This window comes from Morchella sextelata, assembly GCF_020137385.1.
Source record: "Morchella sextelata strain SCLS chromosome Unknown scls_7, whole genome shotgun sequence".
Lineage (NCBI taxonomy): Eukaryota > Fungi > Ascomycota > Pezizomycetes > Pezizales > Morchellaceae > Morchella > Morchella sextelata.
The window spans coordinates 288,548-312,856 of record NW_025408622.1 but is presented as its reverse complement, the minus strand read 5'-3'; the positions used below and the strand labels follow the sequence as shown (position 1 = coordinate 312,856).

Here is a 24,309-nt window from a genome sequence, read left to right as displayed (position 1 = left end):
ACGGAGAATGTAGAACAAAGTTATCCCAAGCTACAACTACAACCAACTACCCGTCACAAAAAAAAGAGAAGAAAAACCACAAAAAACACCCACATCAATCTACGCCTTCGTCGGCACGCCCACCCCACCGCGCCTCCTCCCGTCCACACACCTGCCGACCACACCATCCACCACGGCCCTCCACGCGCCCTCCACGCCCAGCATCTTCCCCACAAACTCGCCCACCGCCTCCCCATTGACGCCGCCATACACCACCCTCGCCGCACTACTCACGCCCAGGTCCGCGTCCACAACAACCTCAATGACAACCTTACTCCGCACCTCCGCCACCAGCACCTTAATCGCCACCAGCAACCGCCCCTCCCCCTCCCCCTCCGCCTCCCGCACCACCACCACCGGGTACCACCCCCGCACCCGCTCAATCTCCTCCGCAACGCCCAGGCACCGCCGCCAGAACGCATCAACCTCCGCCACCGCGCCCTTCAGCGTCCGCCCCGCCGCCCCACCCGCAAGCCGCGCGTTCAGCGCGCCGACGAAGAACTCGCGCTCCGTGCTCTCCAGCGGCAGCGGGTCCGACGGCTTCCGCACCGCCGCAGTCATGTACTCGACCGTCGCCGACCGCGCGCCCGTCGCATCCCACAGCACGCGCAGCTGCCGCAGGAACGAGAGCTCCACGACGGCCCCCTGCACGCCCACAACGGCCCATCCGTACTGCTTCTCGAGCGCCGTGGCCCTCGCCGCCCAGCCCGCAACCTCGTCTTCGCTCCAGCCTCGATTCTGCTCCTTCACGCGCTCCGCCTCGTCGATTGCCGACTGCAGCGCGGCCTTGCGCGCGCCCTTGGCCTCGATGTGCGTGTTGACTTCTGCAAGCTCCTTGCTGCGCTGCGCGAGTCTCAGCTTGACCTCCTCGATGCGCTGCGTGACGGTCTTCAGCCCCTCCTGCGCCTGCGTCAGCTGCTCCTTATCGTCGTTCTCGATGCGGCGCCTCGCCTCCTCCATCCTCGCGGCCGTCCTCGCCGCCGCCTCGAAGCGCGCCTTCAGCGCCGGCAGCGTGGCCTCTGCGGCTTCTTGGGCCGCCGCCAGCGCCGCCTCGTCGCCCTTCATGTCGTGCAGGTTGCTCTCGAGCGCGGTCTTGACGCCCTCCATGAGCTGGCGGCGCCACTTGTACCAGATGCCCCTGGCGAGGAAGCGCGCGTGCGTCTTGACGTTCTTGAACTGCGTGTCCATGATGACCTTGATGTCGGGCGGCGCGTCGAGGTACTCGCGGAACAGCGGCGGGTTGTCGTCGGCCGTGTCCTGCTCGATCTCGCGCACGATGTCGCGGCCCTCCTTGATGTACTGCTTGAGCTCGCGGCACGAGTGCTGGAACATCTCCAGCATGGGCACGGTGCACGCGCCGGCAATCACGCAGTCGCCCATCGGCGCCTCGGCCTCCTCGTCGTCGCCGCCGCCCATGTCGCTGCGGCGCCCCGCGCCACGGCGCAGCTCGAGGCCTGGAAAGCCGGTCTGCCGCCGCTTGGTGGTCGTGAGCCCGTCGAGGAAGCTGATACTCGTCATGGACAAGAACTGCTGCAGCGTGATCCTCTCTTCCTCCTCCTGCTCTTCAATCTCCTCCTCGGACGACTCTTCCATCTTCTCATCTGCCACCACCGGCTTCAGCGGCGGCGGCGGCGGCGCCATCGGACTACTAGCCACCACCGGCTCCGCCGCAATCGTGACAGCCTTCTTCCTGGGCGTCCTTCCCTGCCCCGGCGTCGGCAGACTCGGCGCCTTATCAAAGTCAAAGTTCCTCCTCGCCGGCGTCGTCGTCGCAGCCTCAAAGCTCTTCCGCCGCTTCCCACCACCAAGATAGCTCCCCGTCACGTCCTCATCCCTCTCCCGCTTCCCCTGCAGCAGCGCACCATACGCAAGGCTCTTTCTCGCCGCCTTGCGCGGCGTCAGCAGGTCGATGCGGCTCTTGAGGTCGAGGCCCTTGCGGCGCTCGAGCTCCTGCTCGCGCTCCTTCTGCTCCTCTTCGCGGTCTGCGGCGTCGTCGGCTTTGCTGGCCTTCAGGAGGTCCTTCGGGACCGCGAGGGGCGAGAAGGGGAGCGTGGTCTCGGTGAGGCTCTTTCTGGCCGAGAGCTTCGCGGCGACGCGCGGTGAGCCCAGGCCGAGCTTGTTGATGCCGACGCCCTTGGTGGTGCTTGGTGAGCCTGGGGCGTCGGTGCGCGGGGTGGTGATGCGGTTGGCGGGCGACGGCGACGTCGGGAAGGTGTTGGGCTTCTTGGTGCTGAGGGAGAAGCCGTGGGTCGTGACTTGGCGCAGCGGCGTCTGGATCATTGGCGTGTGCTTACTGGGTGTTTTTGGGCGCGGGGGGATGGCGGGTGTGGCCTGCCCCGGCGGTGTCTGCGGCTGCGAGAAGGGAGCGGGTGTCTTCTTCTGAGGGGTCGCGAAGACGAAGTCGGGCTTTGCAGGTTCGGCTAGGGCGGGAGTTTCGGTTTTGGGTGTGGGTGTTTCGGCGGGCTTCTTGCCTTGGTTCTTTGGTGTTGCGCTCTTCGATTTTGGTGTCGCTGCCTTCCTGGTCGGTGTCTGCCGCTTCTGGACGGGAGTCTCTGCTTTGGCTTCGGGGGTGCTCTCGGCGGCCTTCTTTTCTTCGGCGTGCGGCGGCGCATCGGGCGTCTTTCGGGCACTGCGGGTGACTCGCGGTGAAGCGGTACTCGTAGCACTGCTGCTCCTCCTGCTTCTCCCGCCGCGCTTGGCCGGCGTGGGCGACGAAGTGATGTCCTTGGCCTCCTCCTCGGCCGTCGCAGGAATCGACGCGGGTGTCCACTCGTCCTGGGTATCGGTTTTGGAGGGCAGGATTGAGCCAATGGCAGTCGTGATGTCCATCGTGACGCCGTCCATGTCCACATCGCCATCGTCATCCTCGTCGTCGCTGTCTTCGTTCACGCCCGTGTCCTTGCCCGGGAATGTCGATGCCGGTGGTGCTTCAGCCTGTTTAGAGATTATCCCGCCCACTGCCACCGTAAAGTCCATATCTCCACCTCCCTCGCCATCTTCTTCATCCTCATCCTCATCCTCATCTTCCTTGTTCTCCTTATCCCCGTTCTTCTGCGCCTCCTGCTGTTTCGCCCATTCCGCGCCGCTCATGAGCTTCCCTGCGCCGCCACCTCTGGCCAGTGAGCTTCTCCGCCCACCAGTCTTGGCCCCCTCCCCGATGATCCCGCCAATCACAGACGTAAACTCCATCGTCATCTCCTCGTTCTCCGCATCAGAGCTCGCAGGCGACGACGATGCAAAGCGCGCAGCAGGCTTAGCAGGCGCAGCAGAGATGATGCCGCCGATGGGCCGTGTCATATCCATATCCATTGTCATATCCCCACCCATCGGCGAGGACGGTGGCTCTGGTTCGGTCTCGGGGGCCTTGGAGAGGATGCCGCCGAGGGCAACGGTCATGTCCATCGTCATTCCGTCTTCGTCGGCCGCCGGCGCAGCTGCTGGGGGGGCCGAAGGTGCGGAGGTGAGGAAGCCAAGTGATTTCCGTGTGGCACGTTGTAGAGCGTTGGCGGCGCTGGACAGAATCCCGCCGACGGGGCGGGTCATGTCCATGGTCATATCCATGCCCGCGTCCTCCTCCTCCTCCTTCTCCTTCTCGACATACGGGTTGCTGAACGTCGGTGGGAGAACACCGCCAATGGCGCGAGTCATATCCATCGTCATTTCACCGCCATCATCTTCTTCTTGGTTAGCGTCCTCCTTCGACACCGGCAGCGCCGGATACTCAACCACCGCAGGAAGAACCCCGCCCACGGCGCGTGTCATCTCCATCGTCATTTCCCCTCCTTCTTCTTCTTCGTCTTCTTTCGGTGTTGCTGTTGTTGTTGCAGCTTTCTGTTCGCCTTCATCATCGTCGCCCGTAGGGTCCTCGACGGTCTCAGTGCTGCCCTCCAATTTCCACGCCTTGCGCTTCCCGAAGGCCCCAAACCCAGCGCCCGTCACCTCGTCGTCTGCAATGTCCATCGTCAGCTCCCCCATCGTCTCATCCCCGCCCATAGTCATGAACGTGCGATCCCCCACGCCAGGCTCATCATCATCGTCCTCCGAGCCCGACTCCGACTCCGAGTCCAGCTCACTACCGTCGTCTCCCTGCACAATCCCCCCAAACGCACTCTCGGGGCTGGACGAGAACGGCGACGACGAAAACACCGGCGACTCGAAATTCCTCTTCTGCTGGGCCGCGCCCATGGGTGTTACTGGGTCCTGCCCACCGCCGCCCAGCGCCTCCGGTAGCCGCACCGGCGTGTCGTCTGCTGCGAGCGACGTCTCTGTAGGCGTTGCTTCGATAGTGCTGAGATTCCCGGGCCCCCTGTTGGCGGGGGTGCTGGCGTTGCTGCTGCCGCTGCTCGATGAGCCGGGCGTGCCAGTTGTGCCCGGGTAGTACTCGATGACGTCCCACGTGTGGAGGGTAGCCTCTGGCGCAAACGAGACGCGGCGGTTGCCCATTGACTGGCGGCGGGCAGCACGGGCGGCGAGGATCTCGGCTCGGCGCTGCTGCTCCTCTTCGGTGCGGATGGGGACGGTGGTGGTGGGGGGTGGGGGGTTGAAGTTAAGGGCGCTGGCGGAAGAGGAGGGGGTGGTGGTGGCGGGTGTTTTGGGCGGTTTGCTAGAGGGGCCTGCGGCGGTGTGTGTGGGCGCCATGGTGAAGGGGGGAAGGGGGGCACGGCTGGAGCGCGTGCGGTGCGCGGGGATGGGCTTGAGGGGGGAGATGGGGAGGGTGGGTTTGAGGATTGATTTTACGGTGGCTGCGGGGGCGAGCTGTGGTGGTGAGGAGGTTAGCTTTCTGGATTAGAGCTGTAGAAGATGCAATCAATCAATCCACCGTAAGTGAAGCTGCGGGAGTGTGGGGTAGTGTAGTGCAGTGTAGAAGCAGAGGAGATGTTTGGACGGAGAAGGGCAGATGTAGACATAGCTATTTGTGCATAGAAAGAACCAAGAGGCAGCAGTAGGGCGATACTTAGACAAACAATCCAGTCCAGCAGCCTCCCGCCGCACCAAAAGCAAGAAAGAAAAAGAAAAAGAAAAGAAAAAAACATACAGATTCCCTCCTCCCATTCCCACTGCCACTCTTCAACCCATTCTCCGCACTCGCACCACCGTTCGCGTCCAGTCCTCCCGGCCCCAGACTCTTCGACCTCGATTTCTTCTTCGGCTTCAATGCTAATGATGTGCTCTCCTTGCTCCCTCCCTCCGGTACGTTGTTGTTTGTTGCGGCCGCATTCGGCATCACTGCAATCGACTTTCGGGAGCGCCGCTTCCCCGGTGCTGCTGCTGCATTGTCGTTGGACGACATTTCGCTTTCTGTCGAGTTGTGTTTTGTTTGTTCGTTGTTGCAGCTATCAGGGCTTCACATGTGGGGTGCGCTGCTCGGGTTTTAGCACGGTTTGTCAAGCTGGGAGTCGCGAGTTTTTGGTGTTTGTTGTTGTTGTTGCTGGGGGGGATTGGAGAGATTACTTAGGCATCTGGTTGTGGCGGTGCTGCTGTGGCGGTGCGTGAATGCTTCTCTTGAGATCCTTTACGCCTCAGGTTATCGGCGGCCGGAAGAACTTCTCAATGGTTAGAAATACTCTCTGCCGCAGAGAGCCACAGGAACCCCACACGCTTTCAGGCTATTGGCGTTTGAGATATTTTCTCTATCGAAGGTTTTGCTCGGATGCAGGAGATATGCATGATGATAATGGTGCCGCAGCGTAATGTTATAGGCTCTACGAAACTAACACATATGCTAAACCGAGTCCAGCCACGTAACCGCTATAACGTGTTAAAACACCTATTCGAATAACGCCACAATGTTTGAAGGACTTCCGGGCTCATGGAACATTAACCATGCTTCCCCAGGATAACATGACCAGGAACAAACCAATAGTTCTTCCTGTCCGATCGCTCAACTTCGCACGCTGGAACTGTACTGCACCAAAACACCTACAGACACATACAGATGTGGCCTAGTACATGGCTGGCCAAAGTACATAAACTCATCTTGCTTCTATCTGTTGTATACAGTAGACTGTTCTGACCAATAGAAATGCCTCGTGATTACAACGATCAGGAGGCTTATACTATTTAGAGATTCGCTTTTGACAGTTGTTGGGCTGCAGGTGGCTGTTCGTGTCCGCCTGGCTGGCCGTGGTTATTGGGGGGCGGGCGGGGGTGCCGGTGAGATGTTTGGTGGGCGGTAGGTAGGTGTGCTTTAGTTAAATCAAAATGGGGACGATCCCAAAGAAGCTGTTTTATACAGAATTTCAAAGTTGAGAATTCGCGGTTCTTAGAACTACTAGCTCTGGTGTAGTAAAAAGGATGAGGCTAATCTGCAGCTGGTATTGATCGTTCTATACTGGCCTAGGAAGTGGAAAAGTTGCTCGTTCTTGTGGTTTTGATGTTACGGCTGGCCTTGGGCCTGAGGATAGGGCATTCTACCGAAGCTTAGGGGCAGTCTAAGACGGAGTTTTGGAGACCTGAAACTCCGTTCTGAGAAAACTTGCCGTGTTAATTGGCAACCGGTCCCGAAAACAACGTCAACTCCATGAAAACGGAGGTTTCCAATAAGCAACTAGGACCTACATTTTCGCTTAAAACTCCGTTTCGGGGTTTATCCGTGTTCCACCCACTAAAGGATTATTGAAACATTGTTTCCTACTGAGGCGCCCTTAGTTGTTCCGGGGCCTGCATAGCAATGAGTGGTTAACAATCTAATCTAATCTGATGTCAGAAGATTATCTAATCTAATCTGCATCTCCATCTAGGGCACCAGCCCTTCCTCCCACCACCACAGTCCCACCACACAACGACCAACCGCCCACACATGCCCGTTGCACCCTAGGCAGCGCAACCACCGCGAAAAACACTATCACGACGACGCAAACCGACCGACCGACTCGAGAAGCCCGAAAAAAACACCCAAGCAAAAAAAAATCCAGCAACCATGGCCACCGAATTGACCGTCCAGTCCGAGCGCGCTTTCCAGAAGCAGCCCCACATCTTCCTCGCCAGCAAGACCCGCCCTGCGAAGCGCAGAGTCGGAAAGGGTGGCAGGAGATGGTACAAGGACATTGGGTTGGGCTTCAAGACCCCAAAGACCGCCATTGAGGGGACTTACATCGGTTAGTTGTTTTTTTTGTGCTTTTTTTTTTTTGCGTTGGAAGGATGGATGGAAGGGGGGGGGGGGGCGGAAGTTTTGGCTGTGGATTCAGAATTATCGAAATTCAAGATTCTGGAAAAATTGGGGGTTGCTATGGCAGTTTTTTTTTTGGTACAAGAATACTAACGGAAAGGGAAACGTATAGACAAGAAGTGCCCCTTCACCGGTCTGATCTCCATCCGTGGCCGTATCCTCACCGGCACCGTCGTTTCCACCAAGATGCACCGTACCCTCGTCATCCGCCGCGAGTACCTCCACTACATCCCCAAATACAACCGTTACGAGAAGCGCCACAAGAACCTTGCCGCGCACGTCTCCCCCGCCTTCCGTGTCGAGGAGGGCGACCAGGTCACCGTCGGCCAGTGCAGGCCCTTGTCCAAGACTGTTTGTAAACCCTGTTCCTCGTGCTTGACATGATACTTGAGAAGAGCTACGGGCAAGATGTCGAGCGCGTGTTCTGCCACAAAAAGTTAGGCCATATGAGTTCTTTGTGAACTTGGCTGCAATATAACTTGGAACCGCGCGAGCTTCGAGACCCCCCTCGAGTACTTGTACCCCAACATGCAGTGTGCTGATTCGTGGTGGTGTTAGGTCCGCTTCAACGTCCTCCGTGTCCTCCCTCGCACTGGAAAGAACACAAAGTCTTTCACCAAGTTCTAGATGTGTGGGATTTTCTTGGGGTCAAGGTCTTGTGTTTCTCTAGTATTTTCTTACAACAATTAAAAAAAAACATGGGGAAATATCTCTTCCGGTTCGGGTCTACAACGTGGATAATTACTATGATGGTGACCAAAAATGGGGGTCTGGTGCAGAGCGAGCAAGCAGCGAACGGGAAATCTGTATTTTTCGATGGAAAATACTAGAAAACAAAAGAATATCTTGGGATTTGATCGAAAAAGGGCGTTTTTTTATTTTTAGCTTTTTCTTCTTGTCTTTTCTTTGGGCATATGCAGGGCTGGGAAAAGTTGGAATGTGAATATGGGTTTAAGACATGTTCTGTTCTCTCGGGGTTCGAAGCTGTTTGGTGAACCTCTGCTGTAGATAAAAGCCTGTGATGACGATTGGCGCCCATAATAATCCGAGCTCCAAGCTCCACCAGTCACCAATAATATCTCCCACCTAATCACAAGCAGCCCGTAGAACTGAAACCATTCCCTAACATTCACCATGAATCACTCGCAAGCCCCACTGCAGCCAAAGAAAGCATCCCATTCAATCCTATAAACACCAGGTATCAATCCCCCCTCCATCCCGCTCCCCCATAGCCCAAACCGCATCACCCCACCACCTCCACCGCAACCTCCACCGCAATCTCCACCCGCCCCCCAAAGCCCGGCAGTCACCTCTGTCCTTTCTCCTCCACCTCAATCTTAACCACATGCTCGCCCGGCACCACCACAAGGCCAATATACCGGCTCTTCAGGTCCAGCTTCACCGTCTCCCCCCCCTCCTTCTCCGCCGCCGCCGCGGCGCTCACATCTTGCGCGCTTGGGTAGCGGTACTCGTGTGTCGACGAGAGGATCAGGTTTTTGTCCTACCCCGCTCACTGCGTTAGCCCCCAACCCCCCCTTCTCCCCCCGCAAAAAAAAAAAGGGCCGAAATCAAGATACACAACTTACTTTATCGGTACACTTGAGCTCGCCCAGGAACACACGGGTGTCGGTGGTCGTGACACGGAGCGTCCGGGAGATGAAGGACTGCAGGAAGGGTGACGGGGTGGGCGTGGTGTCGGGGATGTTCATCTCTGCGGCGCTGTGGTGTGGTGTTTAATTGTAGGGCGATAGTGGGATCGTGAGGTTGGGTCGTTATCGATGTGGGTAAGATGTATAGGTAGGGTTGTAGGGATATGATAGAATGGGTTAGGGTTTTGGGGAGCACTCTGAATTGGAGAGGGTGGTTTACTGACTTCTTTCCAACAGGTTATCTTTATTTATTTTTTTCCCGGTCCATTGACTCCTCCATTGATTCCTCCATTGGTGTCAGAACAGATCGAAGAATAAAAAAGAAAAATCACTATAAGATCCTGAACCAAAAAAAATATCTCCAAAACGATGGGGAGCACAGAATCACTTAAGGGATCTATATGATCGGATGTCGCTGAACTCTCAGTTGGAAAAAAAGTTACAAGTCTCTCATGGACCTGTGCCCCGCTTGGAACTGTTTTGTGCTCTGACTCGGAGTTGAACCGAGGATCTCAGCATTTCATACTAGTGCTGCGCCTTACCAACTTGGCCACCAGAGCAGATATCCTCATTTACGAATTTTCCAAAATATACGGCCATCACCCTGTAGGCTTTACACGAAACGATAAAAGCCCGAATGCCTTGCGAAAAACTTCGGAAATTTATCCTAGAGCGTTAGCAGTGAATTTAACACGATGCTCCAAGTTAAATCTCCGTTTTTACGGGTTCAATGATCAAGCTGCGGTTGTATCCGTGTCATGGAAAATCACTCGGACAAGCATTTCGTCACAACCTCAGTGAGGAATAGAGTGTTCCCCATATTCTACTCTAGCGTGTAGTTTGCAGAATTAGTAGGGTTTGAATGTTCCACCAGGCACCTGCTAGTAGGGTCACACTGCAGTACTGATCCGGCGGCGCGCGACAGAGGCCGGGGTGATTTATTACCCCACAGCAGAGGGACACTGAATGCGCAAGGAACAAATCGCCGCAACCAAATATGCGGATACTGATGGCGCCACATAAGGAATCTGAGGCGAAAAGCAAGTTCAACAAAGAATTTGGAACCTGAAATGATGACATCCAGTAACGGTTAAAGTTAACCGATGTCGGCACGGGAGCTGAAGTTCCGGGCTCTCGGAGTTGGTATCTAGTGCTTGTTCTGCACGCATCGCCTTCTCAGAGTGACGTGAATTCGAGAACTAGATGTTCTCCACTTTTCACGCGTGGCTGTCCTGCTGTTCTTTGAGAGTCGCATTTTACAGCTCTCAGTTGGATTTTTGCTGGATCAAGTAGTGGTATGAATTCGTTGAATTCAGAGGTCAATTATTTTCTTTGCGTGTCCTAAAAAACTCGGGGTTTGATCCCTTACTTTAAGTGAACGAACGCTTGCCGTTGGAAAGGGGCTACTATGCAGTTGCTATTTATTCCCACAAGTGAAATATTGTATATCAGACTTCAGGGCCTCTTAAGGTTCTGGTCCTTCGGGTATGACGGGGGTGGCTTGTCAGAGTTCTGGTTGCATGACGCATTGAGATATGATGTCATACCTCAATCCGTTTTCAGAAGAGCAGCAAGATGAGAAAAGGGCTTCTTACTCGTCCCATTTCTCTACATCTTTCTCCTCTTTCTTTTTTTTCTTCTCGATTCCTCCTATATCACCATATTTTCACACCTAAAGTTTCTCTCGAAACTGGTTGGTTGTCGCTGGATCTTCGCTGGGAATACGTCGGAATAATTCTAGCTCTCGTGGCTTGCATAGCTCCCTGCATATAACCTTAACCCTAATCTTTCTACACTTTATCAATTGACCCTTCTCATCACCCATACTTCTACCGTCGGAGCGCAGAATCTCAATTTTTCTGGCCCTTATACACATTAGTGTAATTATAATCATTCAGAATGCATCGAACCTACTCCATGCGACAGTCGAGGGCGCCGACCCAGTCGCAGATCGAGAAGCCACCTCCTCCTCAAAGCTCTACGAAAGTTGGAAGGCTGTTTGGAACTTCAAACATAGGTTGGTAACCACTAAACGCCATATGTCTACAATTATTTTTGTTTCTTGCGTTCATTTTCGGCGTTTCTTGGGTTCTGGGTGTCCTTTGAGTTATCCTAATTAATGATTGAAGCGAGCGTTTGAGGTAAAGGAACATGCTGACGTTTTCATACTTCTTTGGAGCCTCTACAGGACATAATCTTCGCAAATCTATGGCGGGTGCTTAGTAGGATTCTCACTTCTAAACGATTTCCAGTAAAAGACCAAAATACTGACTATACCTTTCACCATAGCGGCCCAGATTTGTCCAAGAAGCTTTCTCAGCTTGTGAAAATGGAGAAGAATCTTATGCGGTCTATGGAACTTGTTGGGCGTGAACGGCGTGAGGTTGCTCGCCAGCTCTCGATATGGGGTGAGGAGTGTGATGAGGATGTTTCTGATATTACGGACAAACTGGGTGTGCTCATCTTTGAGGTGGGTGAGTTGGAGGACCAATTTATCGACCGATACGATCAATACAGGGTTACTATTAAGGGCGTGAGGAACATTGAGTCTAGTGTTCAACCCAGCCGTGATCGTAAGTTTATCTGTTGTCCCTTTGCTGAGGTGGCCCACTGATTTTCTTTTTCTTTTTTTTAAAAAATAGGCAAACAAAAGATCACCGACCAAATTGCGCAGCTCAAGTACAAGGATCCTACATCTCCCAAGATCGTGGTGCTTGAGCAGGAGCTTGTTCGTGCCGAAGCCGAATCACTTGTAGCTGAAGCGCAATTGTCCAATATCACCCGTGAGAAAATCAAGGCTGCATTTACGTACCAGTTTGATGCTCTCAGGGAGCACTCCGAGAAACTTGCGTTGATCGCTGGATATGGAAAGCATCTGCTGGAGCTCGTGGACGACACTCCAGTTACACCGGGCGAGACAAGGCCGGCCTACGACGGATACGAAGCAAGCAAAGGGTATGTCATTGTTCCCCGTCAATCGTTTTTGTATTTTTTTCTAACAAACCTGCTATACAGTATTATCCAGGACTGTGAGGATGCTCTTACGAACTGGGTCGAGGCCAAAGCTGCCGTTCGCTCCCGCCTTTCCCAGCGTGGGTCTCGCCCACGCCGTACCCATGGCCGTGGCACCCGTGCCGGCGCCGGCGAAGGGGTGTCTCTCGCCGATCAAGACCGCCCCATGCAACGTGGTTCTGGCGAGTGGGTACCGGCAGACGAACATCATCACCGCAATCATCGTGAGAACGATGATGATTATGAAGATATTACCGATGACGAGAACGGCCACCACAGGCACTTAGACAGTGATGGCGCTCGCGGTATGCGTGGTGCCCGCAATGGGGCCATCTTGAATTACGGCGGCGCTGAGCTCCACGCTCGGGATGGTGTACGTGAGGGGGTCCTGTCGGATTGACAGATGTCGAATGCCGGCAGAAGTGGCGTGTCGACAAATGGTAAAATGGGAAATGGAAGGTCTCGCAAGCGCGATAGCGGTGTTGGCGGAATGGACGGTGGCAGGGGATATGAGCACGGCGTCACTTCCATGAATACTGATGGAGGTGGTGTGAGCTCCAGAGCAAATGGCGGATATGATGGAAGGTATACTTCTGATGCCAATATTATGGGTATGAGCAGGGGTTATGATAATGCACGTTCTAATAATTCTACTATACCCGTTGCTGTTTCTGATGTTGGTCGCGATTCTGTATTACATGTTTCTCCCGGTGTCAAGGAATCTAATTCAAACTTGGCTCCTTATATGATTGGTCGTGGTGGTGTTGGTTCTTATGATAGTTCAATTCCTGGAACTGGCTACGGTACTGGATCCGGAACTCGGACATACGCAGCACCTCGTGAAGATTATGGCCCTCGTTCGTATGCGCAAAACTTAAACGTGGACCCCTCTCGCTCTGGACCCTTCGAACATCGAACTGGTGAAATCCATGCCTCTCCACATCCCGAAGGCAGGTTATCTTACAGCCGTGATGCCGCATCTGAGTTTGGTCTCGGCCCTAGTTCCGGTGAGCAACATTCCGGTAGTAGAGATTATGCTGCCAGAGAAAACTATCCATCTGCTACCCGGCATGTAACCGATACTGCGGCAAACGCGGCATCAATCGCTGGGGATACGGCTGCAAATGCGGCCTCCTATGCCGGAGACACAGCTATAAACGCAGGATCTTATATGGCAGACACTGTCTCCGCCATGAGGCCAATGGAGAAAGCGGCCAATGCGGCATCCTACGTTGGGGATACAGCAACTGCTGCGGCGTCATATGCTGGAGATACGGCTGCAAACGCTGGATCTTATATGGCGGATACAGTCAAAGAAATGAGGCCGATGGATACCGCAGCGAATGCGGCATCTTACATCGCCGATACAGCCAGGAGCGTCGCTCCTCCGGCCGGCCCTTCTTCTAATCTCCAGGCAGAAACTGGCCCTGGAGTCTATGAAAGAAATTATTCTCCGGGCGACGCCTCCGGTTATGACAGCCGTACGTACGCCTCTAGTGATAGAGCTTCTATCACGCAGAAGATGGTAGACACGGCGGCGAATGCGGCGTCCTACGTTGCAGATACAGCCAAAGATGTTGCTTCTGGTATCGGTCTTACTTCTAGTACTGGCCCCAGCACTACAACTGGAGAAAAACATTATACGGGGTCCGGAAATGGTGATTATTCCTCCGGTGGGGATATTACTGCAAGACCAGTTTCGGATACAATGGCGAACACTGCGTCCTACGTAGTAGATACGGCGAAAACCGTTGCTTCTAGTATGGGAATTACGCCTAGTAGTGATATTGGGAATTATGCCGAGAAAAATGCAGGCTCAAACACAGTACCTCGTGGGTATAGCATTGGTACTGGAACTGGATTTGGATCTGGTAATAGTTACAACCCTCATCCCCGCTCCCGCGGTATGCCTGGAAGTTTTGACGATAGCTATAACAACTCTTATAACACCGTGGGAATGGATGGAGGCGGTTCTAGGAGAGCAAATTCTGTTTCTTATAGGGGAGGAGCATACATTTCAGGCCATGACAGCCACGATAATCCAACTAGAGAGGCTGAAGAAGTTCCTTGGAATACCGGTCGAGACGGAGAAGATAAAACACGAATGGGCCAACGACTGCCTCGTGAGAACCTGGATCGTGACAGGATAGAGCATGAGCAGAAAGAGCATGAGAGAACGATGCGTGAGCGTACGGAGCGTGATATGCAACACGCACGCATGGATAGGGAGCGCATGGACCGCGAACGAAACGATCCTAATCAGACAGGAGCATGGCCTGAACGACGCAGATCTCTTGGGGAAAGATACGTTATCACCAGAGACGGCGGTGCAGCAATGCTAGACCCAAGTCCACAAGGGATGCCAGCGATGGCGAGGATTTACGAGGTAGCGGGCCCTGTAGGAAGTGCTCCCCGCGATGACGCCAACCTTAAAGCTGAACGTCTCCGCGAAGAATTGGAAAAAGAGATGCAGGATACACAAAATGAAGCCCTCAGATTGGCAAGGGAGAGGAGCACCGGGGAACCTTTAGGAACAAACAATTCACAAAAGATTGTCGGTCCTGGCCAGAAATATTCTTCCCTCGTCAGTCAGGATCCAGGCCCGCTAGATGTCAAGCGTAGTGGAGGTGAAACGGGTCATATCCCTGGTGCTTTTGAGAATAATAAACGTTCTGGCGCTACCAATACTCAAGAAGCCCGCCTCAATAATCCTTTAAGCGCCAATCTCGAACAGCAACAAGCTGAGCGAGAACGAGAATCCGAGAGATTTGTCCGCAGGTCATCCATGGACAGACATCGTGCCACCGATACAGGTCATGGCTCTGGCCCTGGGGGGATGATGACAACCATGAGAAATGACTCGGAGTACCGAGACCAGAAACTGGACGATACTGGACGAGTAGTAACAAATGAGAGGCAAAGGGAACACGATGTGCGAGAAAATATTGAGAGCCAATTCGAGGGGGATGACGACGACGATGAAATAAGGAGGAAAAGCCTGTTGGGAAGGGCAGCAAGCAAAATGGGGAATTTGTTGAAGACCTGAAAACTCAAATTATCTTTACTTTCTTCTTTTTAACGTTGACTTGTTGTGTTCGTTCCTTTTCTTATTTCATGTCAGAGAGTTACATATCTGTCGGCCGATGGAAAAACCTCATTCGTGTCGTTCAGCCTTTCTTTTCGTACATCTTTTATCTTTTAATACTGAACAAGCCCGTGTTGGCTCCTAGTATCTTCAGTTAACTCATAATGTTTGTACCTCATCAATGTACTCTATGTATTTATTTCGTATTCTATCGCAATTCTACCTCGACCGGGTCGGCCGCGTATCCTTATGCTCAACCAATTTTAGTGTTTATTCACAGACTATCACTCGCAACAATCTTATCTTATCACTCGATCCCTGCTAGCATTATTAAAAATCTCGGAGTTTTAATAATATCAAGCGCCGTTGGTGCAGGGGTAGCATAGTTGCCTTCCATTGAGCTCCCTCTTGGGAATCTTGATAGCAACTGGGAAGGGTTCGAGTCCCTTACGGCGCATCGTTTAATATTGTACATTACATTCCATCATTCCCGCCATGGGTTGTAGTGTTTTTTTTTGAAAATTAGAAGAGATTTATTCCTTAAAACTCCCCCAATACATAAGTTGTGGTTAAACTCTTCAATTTGGTATCTCCTAAGCAGGTTCTTCAATCATTAGAGATTTTATTAATGATACCACTCGGAGGTTGGGTTGCGCCAAAAATCTAAGCTGCTCTTTCTGTCACAGGGCAAATTAACGGCATTAGATGTATATATGTTTTTCCAGCCTAGCAATCTGCGGAAAAGACTATCATGTGACTACAGTTGTACAGTTTTACTACAGCCCTGTGATCCATGTTCTACTAATTGCAATGGCTTATACTACATATATGGATCCTATTTAACTAGCTACGTGCATTGTTTCCTGATCCAAATTTAAAAAGCTCTCTCTCTCACCAACATAAAGTTCGTGAAACTGAGCTGCAATCTCTATGTAGGCCCCAAACAACAGAGGGTTGTTTAGCATAAAATACGCATCGGCAATTTGAGCAAAGTTGTCTGAGAGATCACTTCCCGCGGACATATCTCCATACTTTCTGAACGAAACCTTGCCCCGCTCCATATCTTCCTCCATATCGAAAGCCAATGCTGTCACCAAACTCTTCGTAGTTTCGATGAACAACTCGTGACTCTTGAGCTCCCGATATATTTTACCAAGAGCCAACAGGCCACGAGCCAAGATATGCCGAGGTTGCTCGGCGGATGGTCTTTTATATGTTTTCTCAAGCGACTCGACAAGTAGGACGAGCTTGGGCAAAGAGCTTATCAAAACCCTGGGATGTGGGTTCTCAAGCAACTTTTCGAATTCGAGAATCTTCATAAGGATTCCACCACGGCGCCTTCGATCAGCCTCGGTTTCCAGCTCTTCGACCGCACAGAGACAGCAATCACATATAAATTTCCAATTGTCGAAACAGGAGCGCCGACGTTTATTGATGTCGCCAGGGTTCAGGTATGAGAACGTTATCTCTACACCCTTTTCGATGTCGCCTCCAGCTCTTACAAGCATCATATCCCCGATGAAGGATCGAATAACTGTACCAGGGCTCCAACACGCATGGTTTATGTAAGATGGTGTGATCCAGAGACCACAACCGTTCTTATGTCCTGTCAAGTAAGCATGGCTTGCAGTGCTGATTATTGGACAGGAGAAATTGTTCAAACGTTGGGTTTGGTACACCCGGAACCTAAGGTAGACTCGAGTTTAGTAATTCATACCATTCCAATACAGAGATATAGTAGTCTGGTGAGCTATACGTATCAACAATAGGCCTTCCATCAACAAAACATTCTTTCACACCTCCATACGCTCCTGTATAGAGGTCCAAAAACGCCTTTGACGTAGATGGATTGTTATATATCTTCTGGATAATTTTCGCGGTCACCACATCTCCGCATTCTCTTTCAACCCTATTTTCCACCATATCGATAGAAATTGAGTGGCCCTCCAAGTGACTATAACAGGTCTCAAAAGCTTTGGTGCAGAGCAAGAGCTCCCCACATTTGACATCCTTAGTCGTAAAAAGTCCTCTCCCCTTGCCTACAGTGTCTTGAATTTCCACGGGACCTATAAAATCAGCGTAGTCAAGTTTAACCGCTTCATTCTTCCTTTCAATCCCAGTGAGACGCCTCATCTTTTCAAAATCATATTGGCCGGTGCGTTCTTCATATAACCGTTTATCTATTTTAAGAAGAAATGCCTTAGTTTCTTTTTTTGGGGGGTATGTTTTGAGGAGAGTGGTGATATAGGCTTTGCACTCCGTGAACCTTCGACCTTGGTAAAGAGCTTTCGCTGCACGGAATAAGGCCTTCTCGTTGGTAGGATCGTCTTTTAGAACATGTTCCGCATCTTCGACAGCTCTCTCATGAAAGTCGGTGGAGCAGTATGATATCGAGCGATTGAGTCGTGAAGCCTTAGCTAAGGCAGCATCATCCGGGACCATATTAATAACTTTGGTGTAACTGAAATACAACAGCTGCAGGTAAGTATAGAATCCAATGAATTACATAACTGGGGTATTAATACCATTCAATAGCTTCATAAAACTTTTTGCTTTTATAATAAGCATTCCCCTCCTCTTTCCAATCAACAGGAGTTTTCCCAGGGGACTTCACACTTGGTTGCCATTTTATTGGAATACGATCGTCATTAGGATCGAGGAATATAACATCTGACACATGATCTACCCGAATGCCTGTCCCCCTATTTAGATTCATCTTATAAAATGGCTCCTTGATAATCACAACCTGCCCCTCTGGTAGTATTTTCTTTGGATGCAAATCTCGATTCATGTTATATATCTGCAGATGATCACACGCCCCAGTCTCATCTTCCACGGCAGACATAACCGCCGTCAATCTCGTAGATGGTGTAATCGTCCTTAGGACCACATACTCCCCGCGGTGATTCGTTTCCAAAAGTAGATTATCGATATAAGTCTTTTTAAGACTTTTCAAGGGCGCGACTGATGGCGGAAAGCGGTGAAAGATATAAGTTACCTGTACGTCGTCAAAGGTCTGTGTTCCCCCTCTATACCTCGATTCGCCAAGGTTGGGTTGAAAGTTCAATTGATCTTGAATGAGTTGGGCACGCGAGTACCGATCACGCGGGTTGGGCCGTTGGCCTTTTTGGTTTCGAGCGCGGCGGAGGTTGTTTTGGAACTCCCAAAGTTCGGTATCCCATCGCGGCTCATTCGGGAGTTTGACAGTGCTCATATCCATGTTTATTTGGCCAACGAGTATTGCTTCTTTTTTATCTGGGCTCTGATGATATGGAAGACTATATAACAAGAGATATTTAGGTTCTTTGTTGTCGCAGAAGAACATCCTACTACCAGTTTCATGACGTTTCCGGATTATTTGAGACATATGCAAAATTCTGACCTATACAGAGCCACTCCAGCCTAGAAACGTCATGAGTTAGTGCGTATGTAGTTGGTTTAATTACAACAACTGAGTCTCAATTATTCCCTGTGTCAGGGCATTTCAAATGGTAAACGTTCGATGTCCATATGCCGGAGAAACAACGAGTTCATACTAACGTGCCTGAGCGACTCTTTACTCATATTTCCAAGACCCTACAGTACCTAAAAAGGGGATGTAATATTAAGCAGTAAGGTACCGGATACATCCTCTTTTTGCAATTGGTATTGTATATAGTTGGTAGACATTTGTATGCACATTAGAACAAAGGGAAGAAATCATATTGAATAATCAAAGAAAACAAGACAGGGGCTCTATAGATGTACCGCATTCCATTATCTTCACATGATTGTCAGCCCTTCGAATTACATAATAATTGTACCCGATGCAGCCTCACTATAAAATCACGAAATTGCAATATTCTTCCTTGGCACAGTTTAGCTTTAATCCACGGTGTGTAAACTCCGGGACAAAATAGTATAGTTCCGAAAGGCACTTCAAGCCCTAAATTCTTTATACCATCAATATGATATTGTATACGTATATTGCCACGTACACTCGACGGAGGCGAGCCTAAGGTTTTTCTTTCGACTCCTCCCCAAAACGCCGCGCATGTACAAGCTAGGATATAACGAGCCAATGAATCAACACAACTTCTAGAAAAGCAGAGCACTGCCTCAATCATGCAAAATTCTCTGGCCACCGATCCTTCAAGATATCGCCAATAACATAAGCGTCCGAACACCCACGAAAACCCCCCCCCCGGGGGGGGCGGGGAATCAGCTATGTAGTGAGAGTCCAATTGAAACCGGCAAGGTACATATTATGATTCCATGCCTTCTTGAACTCCTTGAAATTTTCTTGCGAGGATACTTCGGGTGTGCTACCGACCTTTGGGTGGTCCTTTTCGATTAAGAGAGCTGAGTGATTTTTTATGATGCAGAAGGTTGAGTGATCGTTTATGATCCTGTTTTATACCCCTTGCTCTCCTAGTACCCCCGGTACCGTTCATCCAGTTCGTTTCTAGCGACACCGGTCCTGCAAGTAGGTTTTTCTTCGCCCCTGTAGATCAACGTACGGAAATCGGGCTCAACTACATAGAAAACTTGAATGGTGGAGGATGATTACATCAAATGCATCTCTTGATCAATTGATCTAAGCTATATAACAAGTAAGACTGGTCTCAATATTGTACCATCAAGCACTCTAGATTACAGAAGGAGGGTGTTTTGTTCGTTCAACGCTTCTACAAAGGATGCAGGAACGAGATATGCTATCTTAATTAAGGCATTACTATTCTTATCTACGGCACCATTTCATGGCCTCGTTCTCTTGCAGGACACGCTTCTGAAGCCACTGAGCATGTAGTCTCGTTCCCAGATCTAGATTCACGTGACCCGGGTTAATTATTATTCTTGAGCGGCCTGCATTAATTACATAAATTCGCTGGGGGATGAATTTATATCCGATATATGTGGACTCAGCTAAATCACAACCATGAGCTCTGGCTTATGAGCTGATTAGAAGTTCCAGACCCAGTATCTAACAGTTTCAGCCACATCAAGAAACTTTACTCGTCATCCCACAGTCAGCGTAACCAGTACCAACCTGCAATCCACTGAGCCCACTAAGCCAACACCTCCAATTATCTCCGATCCCGATGTGTGCAAAAAGCCGTTACATACCGGTAGGTACGTAAATCATACGGGTATCGTTCCCATGTAAGCATGCAGCTACAGGGGTTCCCGCTCAAACGATTGCGTCGGATCCCTGCTATCCCACTGCAAGATGGTCTATCAGTCAACCCTAAAAGAGGGATCTACTGCCTTTACTGAAAATAGGATCACGGGCAGATCTTTTTGATATCGCTTAGACATTGGTTTTTGGTCTGTGCTCGATCGGATCAGGGAACCGAGGTTCGATTTCTGACCTGTACTCTTGAATATTTTGACTGCTCTTCCGATCATTGTCATGCCGAACGGGCTTGGGATGCATAACTCGGGTTATATGGCTCGAAGGTCATGTTTATTACATCTAATTCTATTTCCCTAATTCAGAGGCAAGTTTTGGTTATCTCTACTCGCCTTGTTGCCTCCAGTAAATTATGAGAGAATCGTGTTAAATTCAGGTTGTGAAGTTGTCCATAATAATGGAATGACGCCGGGCAGCATAGATCTTGGCAACGGTCGCAAGGCCTGCATGAACGCTTGTAACCGAATATATTCCCCAACACTCCACTGGTTTCTAGTTTTCTCCTCATCGTGGTGGATTTTGTTCAGTTTTTGCCAGTAATTTAATACAGAACTTTAGCTGATACAATTATAAGCTACTAAGATTATCACATGACTACCTGCTCTGGTGGCCAAGTTGGTAAGGCGCAGCACTAGTAATGCTGAGATCCTCGGTTCAACTCCGAGTCAGAGCACTCATAAAACTCTTTTTTTTCTCCCATGCAAGTGTAGGGTTCATATCACACTTCGGCAAATAATCCACTAGAGCGCGGGTTGACTGGCTGCTGTTGACAGTAGGCGCGGATATGTGTTCCTAAATCCTGGATTGTGGCGGTTCCGACGTCGGATCTACGACATTTTCAAAATTTTCATCTTGCAAGCCATCGTGTCTTTATTTCGGTTTGTCCGGAGTGATCTGCGGCGGTTTGTGGTACCCGCGCGGGAGCACAAAAACGGTCTGCCGTACCACCAAGCGACAGTCACCGAGTGATATCCCATGAATTTGGCGGGGTGGAAACCGACCATTCCTAGACGACCTACCTATAACCTATATATCCTCCCATATCTCCGCCACGCCCGAAAAAATGCCTGTATTCTCCAATAACTGCCCTAAAAAACAGGCTCCTTCTCAAGGAGCAAGCTCCAAGAAAAATCCCACTTCCCGTAACTTTCTCACGCAGCCACAAAGGTTCTTGGTATTCGGGTGGTGCGGGGGAAACTCCGAGGCTGGCTTGGTTGATGTTGAGGTATGTGTACCTAGCTAACCCGGTAGGAGCACAACCCAGATACTGCGAGCGCTTCAGGTGGTGGTGGTGGTGGTGGTGGTGGTGGTGGTGGTTATCCCTGTTTCCAGGATCCTGGGTTAAGACATACATATATCCATACATGTATGTGCATATTACATACCAAGCGAAAGGCTCTAAAGTAGGCTGAAAGGTGAAGCTCTATATACCAGCGACCTGTACTTAGTAGTTTCAGCTGCCCTGTATTTATCAAAAATAGAGAGCTTTCGTTTTTATGTATTCGGTCGACCTTGATGCGTTTCTCTGTATGCGCAGGATTACGTGAGATCGCTGGGCAAATTATGGGCTGTTTCTGCCCGTGTTTTGCCCTCATCCTTGAAGCGATGTTGATTGGCGCTGGTAGTTGCCACGAGTGATAGAGAGTGATTTGCATGTTGCACCTCTCACCCTAACCCTGTCCAGAAAAATCGATTCGTACCGTACCGCGCTAGCCTTTTCGAAAAAGTCTACTAAACAAAACTTTTGTGTGCAACGAGTTGGAGGCCTGAGGTTTTAGTTTTCTGACAAGGCTGCGAGTTGCGAGCTCGCAAGGTTGTCTTACGCATCTCTGGAATTTTGCCCTTATCTTCGAAAGACAGCATGTTTTGGATTTGTTGGCCCCAGCGCTGATAATAAAGTTGAAGTGACTCTTGATCTGATAAGTAGAAGCCCATGGATAGCGCCGGGGGTAGTATTATCATGTTCCCTCCACTTACTGGAAAATTATATGCGGCTCTTTGCACATGAGTCACCCCTTGCAGAAAATAAGAAAAGAATAAGTCGCCGATGTTCTATGCTCTTCTTTCGAACAAGTAGGAAGAATTTTACTTACCAATTGATGTGAAAAATTTCTATCATAAACACCGTAGCAGGTTAATTGCGAGAGTGGAATAACTGACTAACGTACTGGCGAATGTGTCCTTTTGTATGTATTCATATGACCACCTTACCCCGCAGGTACTTAGTTAAATAGTTATTCTTCTGGACTCGTCACGAACAGCGCATGTCGCCCGTACCTTCTCCTACTCTAAGGTAGGTACATGTAGTTTTGGGGCGGCTTGCAGGGGTAGGTAATGTATGTACTCTAAACAGACGTGCTAACAGACGTGCGCCAGACCCGTGACCAAGGGTGATAATCGCTTTCCCCCTCCTCCCTTGATCTGCAAGAGAAGGAAGTCAAGATGCTCGAGCGAAAGCGCGAAGGGGATTGCCAGCGTGGTTGCTTTATGCAGCTCCCGCGCGGTAGTACGAATTTTTCTTTTAGTGGCATGGGTGGGCATGCCAATATAATATTGCATAGATATATGGGGGTTAGATATCCCCCGTTCATATTGATGTTTTGTAACCCCGTGGTCTTTTTAAATGGGTAACTGCCTTCACGATGTGGTATCTGCCGCAGGAAAGATCAGATTAGGTCGGCGGTTGCTGATGATTCGTTCGTTGTGCATCCTCGTCTACTCGTGAATTGGAAGGAGTGATGAGTACACCCAACTGGTAATCGATCTGTAACGCCGTTTTTAAGCAGTGCAACAGAAGAGCAGACCAGACAGTAATCGATTTCCTTGTATCCTTTAATGCTTCTTCCCGCAGCTTCGGCGGCTCAATTCAGCGGGTGTGACAGAATCCCACGAAGGTGCATTTCTTGCACGATGGGGGAGAAGTCGAACATCTGTGATTGTCTGCCGGAGAAAAAAAATATTTTATTTCAGCCGGGCGGCACTATGGTACTATACCCGCTCTCGATGTTACGATACCGTCACCGAAGATTGTTCTAATCGGTGTTCCTTCGCACGCATGTTGATTCTCCACCAGTGGCATTGATTGATAGATTGATTGTATCAGGCACTGTGCTGCTTCTGCTGCCGTTGCTGCTCATGCTCATGCCCATGAACAATTCCCCATTTTCAAGGAATTGTGTGTCATTCGATCCCGGAGATTCGGAACCTTCGCTGACCGAGCGAGCGGGTTTATGGCTTGTTGGCTGTTTCTCCGAGGCGCGGTGCAAGGCTATTTATCAGACTTATCGCTCTAGCAAGGCGGATAGATAGGTACAGTGTAGGTTGTGTGCTATGTGGTGTAGGTATGTAGGTACTCTAGGTTAGCTAGGCATGCGAGTATCATGTAGGTAGGGTTGGCCAGACCAGGTCAGACCAGACCAAAAAAAAAAAAAAAAAAAAAAATTCATTTCTTGAACCTCCTCCCCATCTCAAGTTCGGGTTCCCGGTAGTGAGGCTTTCCCACCCTCCTCTCTCGGTCTCGATATTCACATCTTTAGCTCCGATTGTTCGTAAAAGAAGGAATTGCGGTTGCTGCTCAAGGTAGAAGGTGGAAAACAAACCTCACAACAAAACACTGGGCACTAGGCGCCACTTGAGGCATACGTAACATAGATACATGTACTTAACATGCATGCTGCACTCCTACACATGATATGTAACTGAAGTGAAAACTGAAACTCCAAGACTACCCCCTCCCCATATTATTTTCTCGCGTGCATCCATCCCTCCTCACCTTCATACATCCGCCATCTCCACAACCTTCCACCATTATCACGGACAACTGCTGCCTCTTCCCTTTCTTGCGCCTCCCCTCACCTCCCCTCTCTATTGTTCTTCCGCAGAGAAAATACATGTACGAGCTCTATCCACAGGTATTCATCAAACCAAACCGGACTGCTAGTGGGCAGCGCTAGCTTGAGCGACAGAGCTTAAAACAGATCTTAGAAAGTGAGTTATTGGTTTGATTAGTCCTGACGTTTCTTTCGTACAAAGTCTCCCCGAATTGGTGAGAACCAGTCTCGCTTGCTTGTGGTAGAGGTTGAGAGAGATGGATGGATAGAGAGAGATGGATGGATAGAGGAGACGAAAGAATGAAGCTTATCTCCCAGTCCCGAATCTATCATCCGTCTTCCCCCGTCTTCCC

At 50.6% G+C, this 24,309-nt stretch overlaps 5 protein-coding genes across 5 annotated transcripts; 2 read left to right on the top strand and 3 right to left on the bottom strand.

The window, feature by feature from the left end:
• Positions 1-99: 99 nt before the first annotated feature.
• Positions 100-5,329, bottom strand: H6S33_011762 (uncharacterized protein; the record flags this gene model as incomplete). The annotated part of the gene is made up of 2 exons (XM_044843651.1): positions 100-4,794; positions 5,075-5,329. 2 exons carry the CDS (start codon positions 5,327-5,329, stop codon positions 100-102), a joined length of 4,950 nt encoding a protein of 1,649 aa, XP_044695430.1.
• A 1,629-nt stretch (positions 5,330-6,958) lies between these two features.
• H6S33_011761 (uncharacterized protein) lies at positions 6,959-7,834 on the top strand (the record flags this gene model as incomplete). Its single annotated transcript, XM_044843650.1, has 3 exons — positions 6,959-7,136; positions 7,320-7,558; positions 7,766-7,834. 3 exons carry the CDS (start codon positions 6,959-6,961, stop codon positions 7,832-7,834), a joined length of 486 nt encoding a protein of 161 aa, XP_044695429.1.
• A 679-nt stretch (positions 7,835-8,513) lies between these two features.
• Positions 8,514-8,916, bottom strand: H6S33_011760 (uncharacterized protein; the record flags this gene model as incomplete). Its single annotated transcript, XM_044843649.1, has 2 exons — positions 8,514-8,708; positions 8,794-8,916. 2 exons carry the CDS (start codon positions 8,914-8,916, stop codon positions 8,514-8,516), a joined length of 318 nt encoding a protein of 105 aa, XP_044695428.1.
• A 1,839-nt stretch (positions 8,917-10,755) lies between these two features.
• On the top strand, positions 10,756-14,914 carry H6S33_011759 (uncharacterized protein; the record flags this gene model as incomplete). The annotated part of the gene is made up of 5 exons (XM_044843647.1): positions 10,756-10,877; positions 11,146-11,429; positions 11,499-11,811; positions 11,872-12,241; positions 12,272-14,914. 5 exons carry the CDS (start codon positions 10,756-10,758, stop codon positions 14,912-14,914), a joined length of 3,732 nt encoding a protein of 1,243 aa, XP_044695427.1.
• An 878-nt stretch (positions 14,915-15,792) lies between these two features.
• H6S33_011758 (uncharacterized protein) lies at positions 15,793-18,173 on the bottom strand (the record flags this gene model as incomplete). The annotated part of the gene is made up of 3 exons (XM_044843646.1): positions 15,793-16,639; positions 16,671-17,414; positions 17,479-18,173. 3 exons carry the CDS (start codon positions 18,171-18,173, stop codon positions 15,793-15,795), a joined length of 2,286 nt encoding a protein of 761 aa, XP_044695426.1.
• Positions 18,174-24,309: the final 6,136 nt, after the last annotated feature.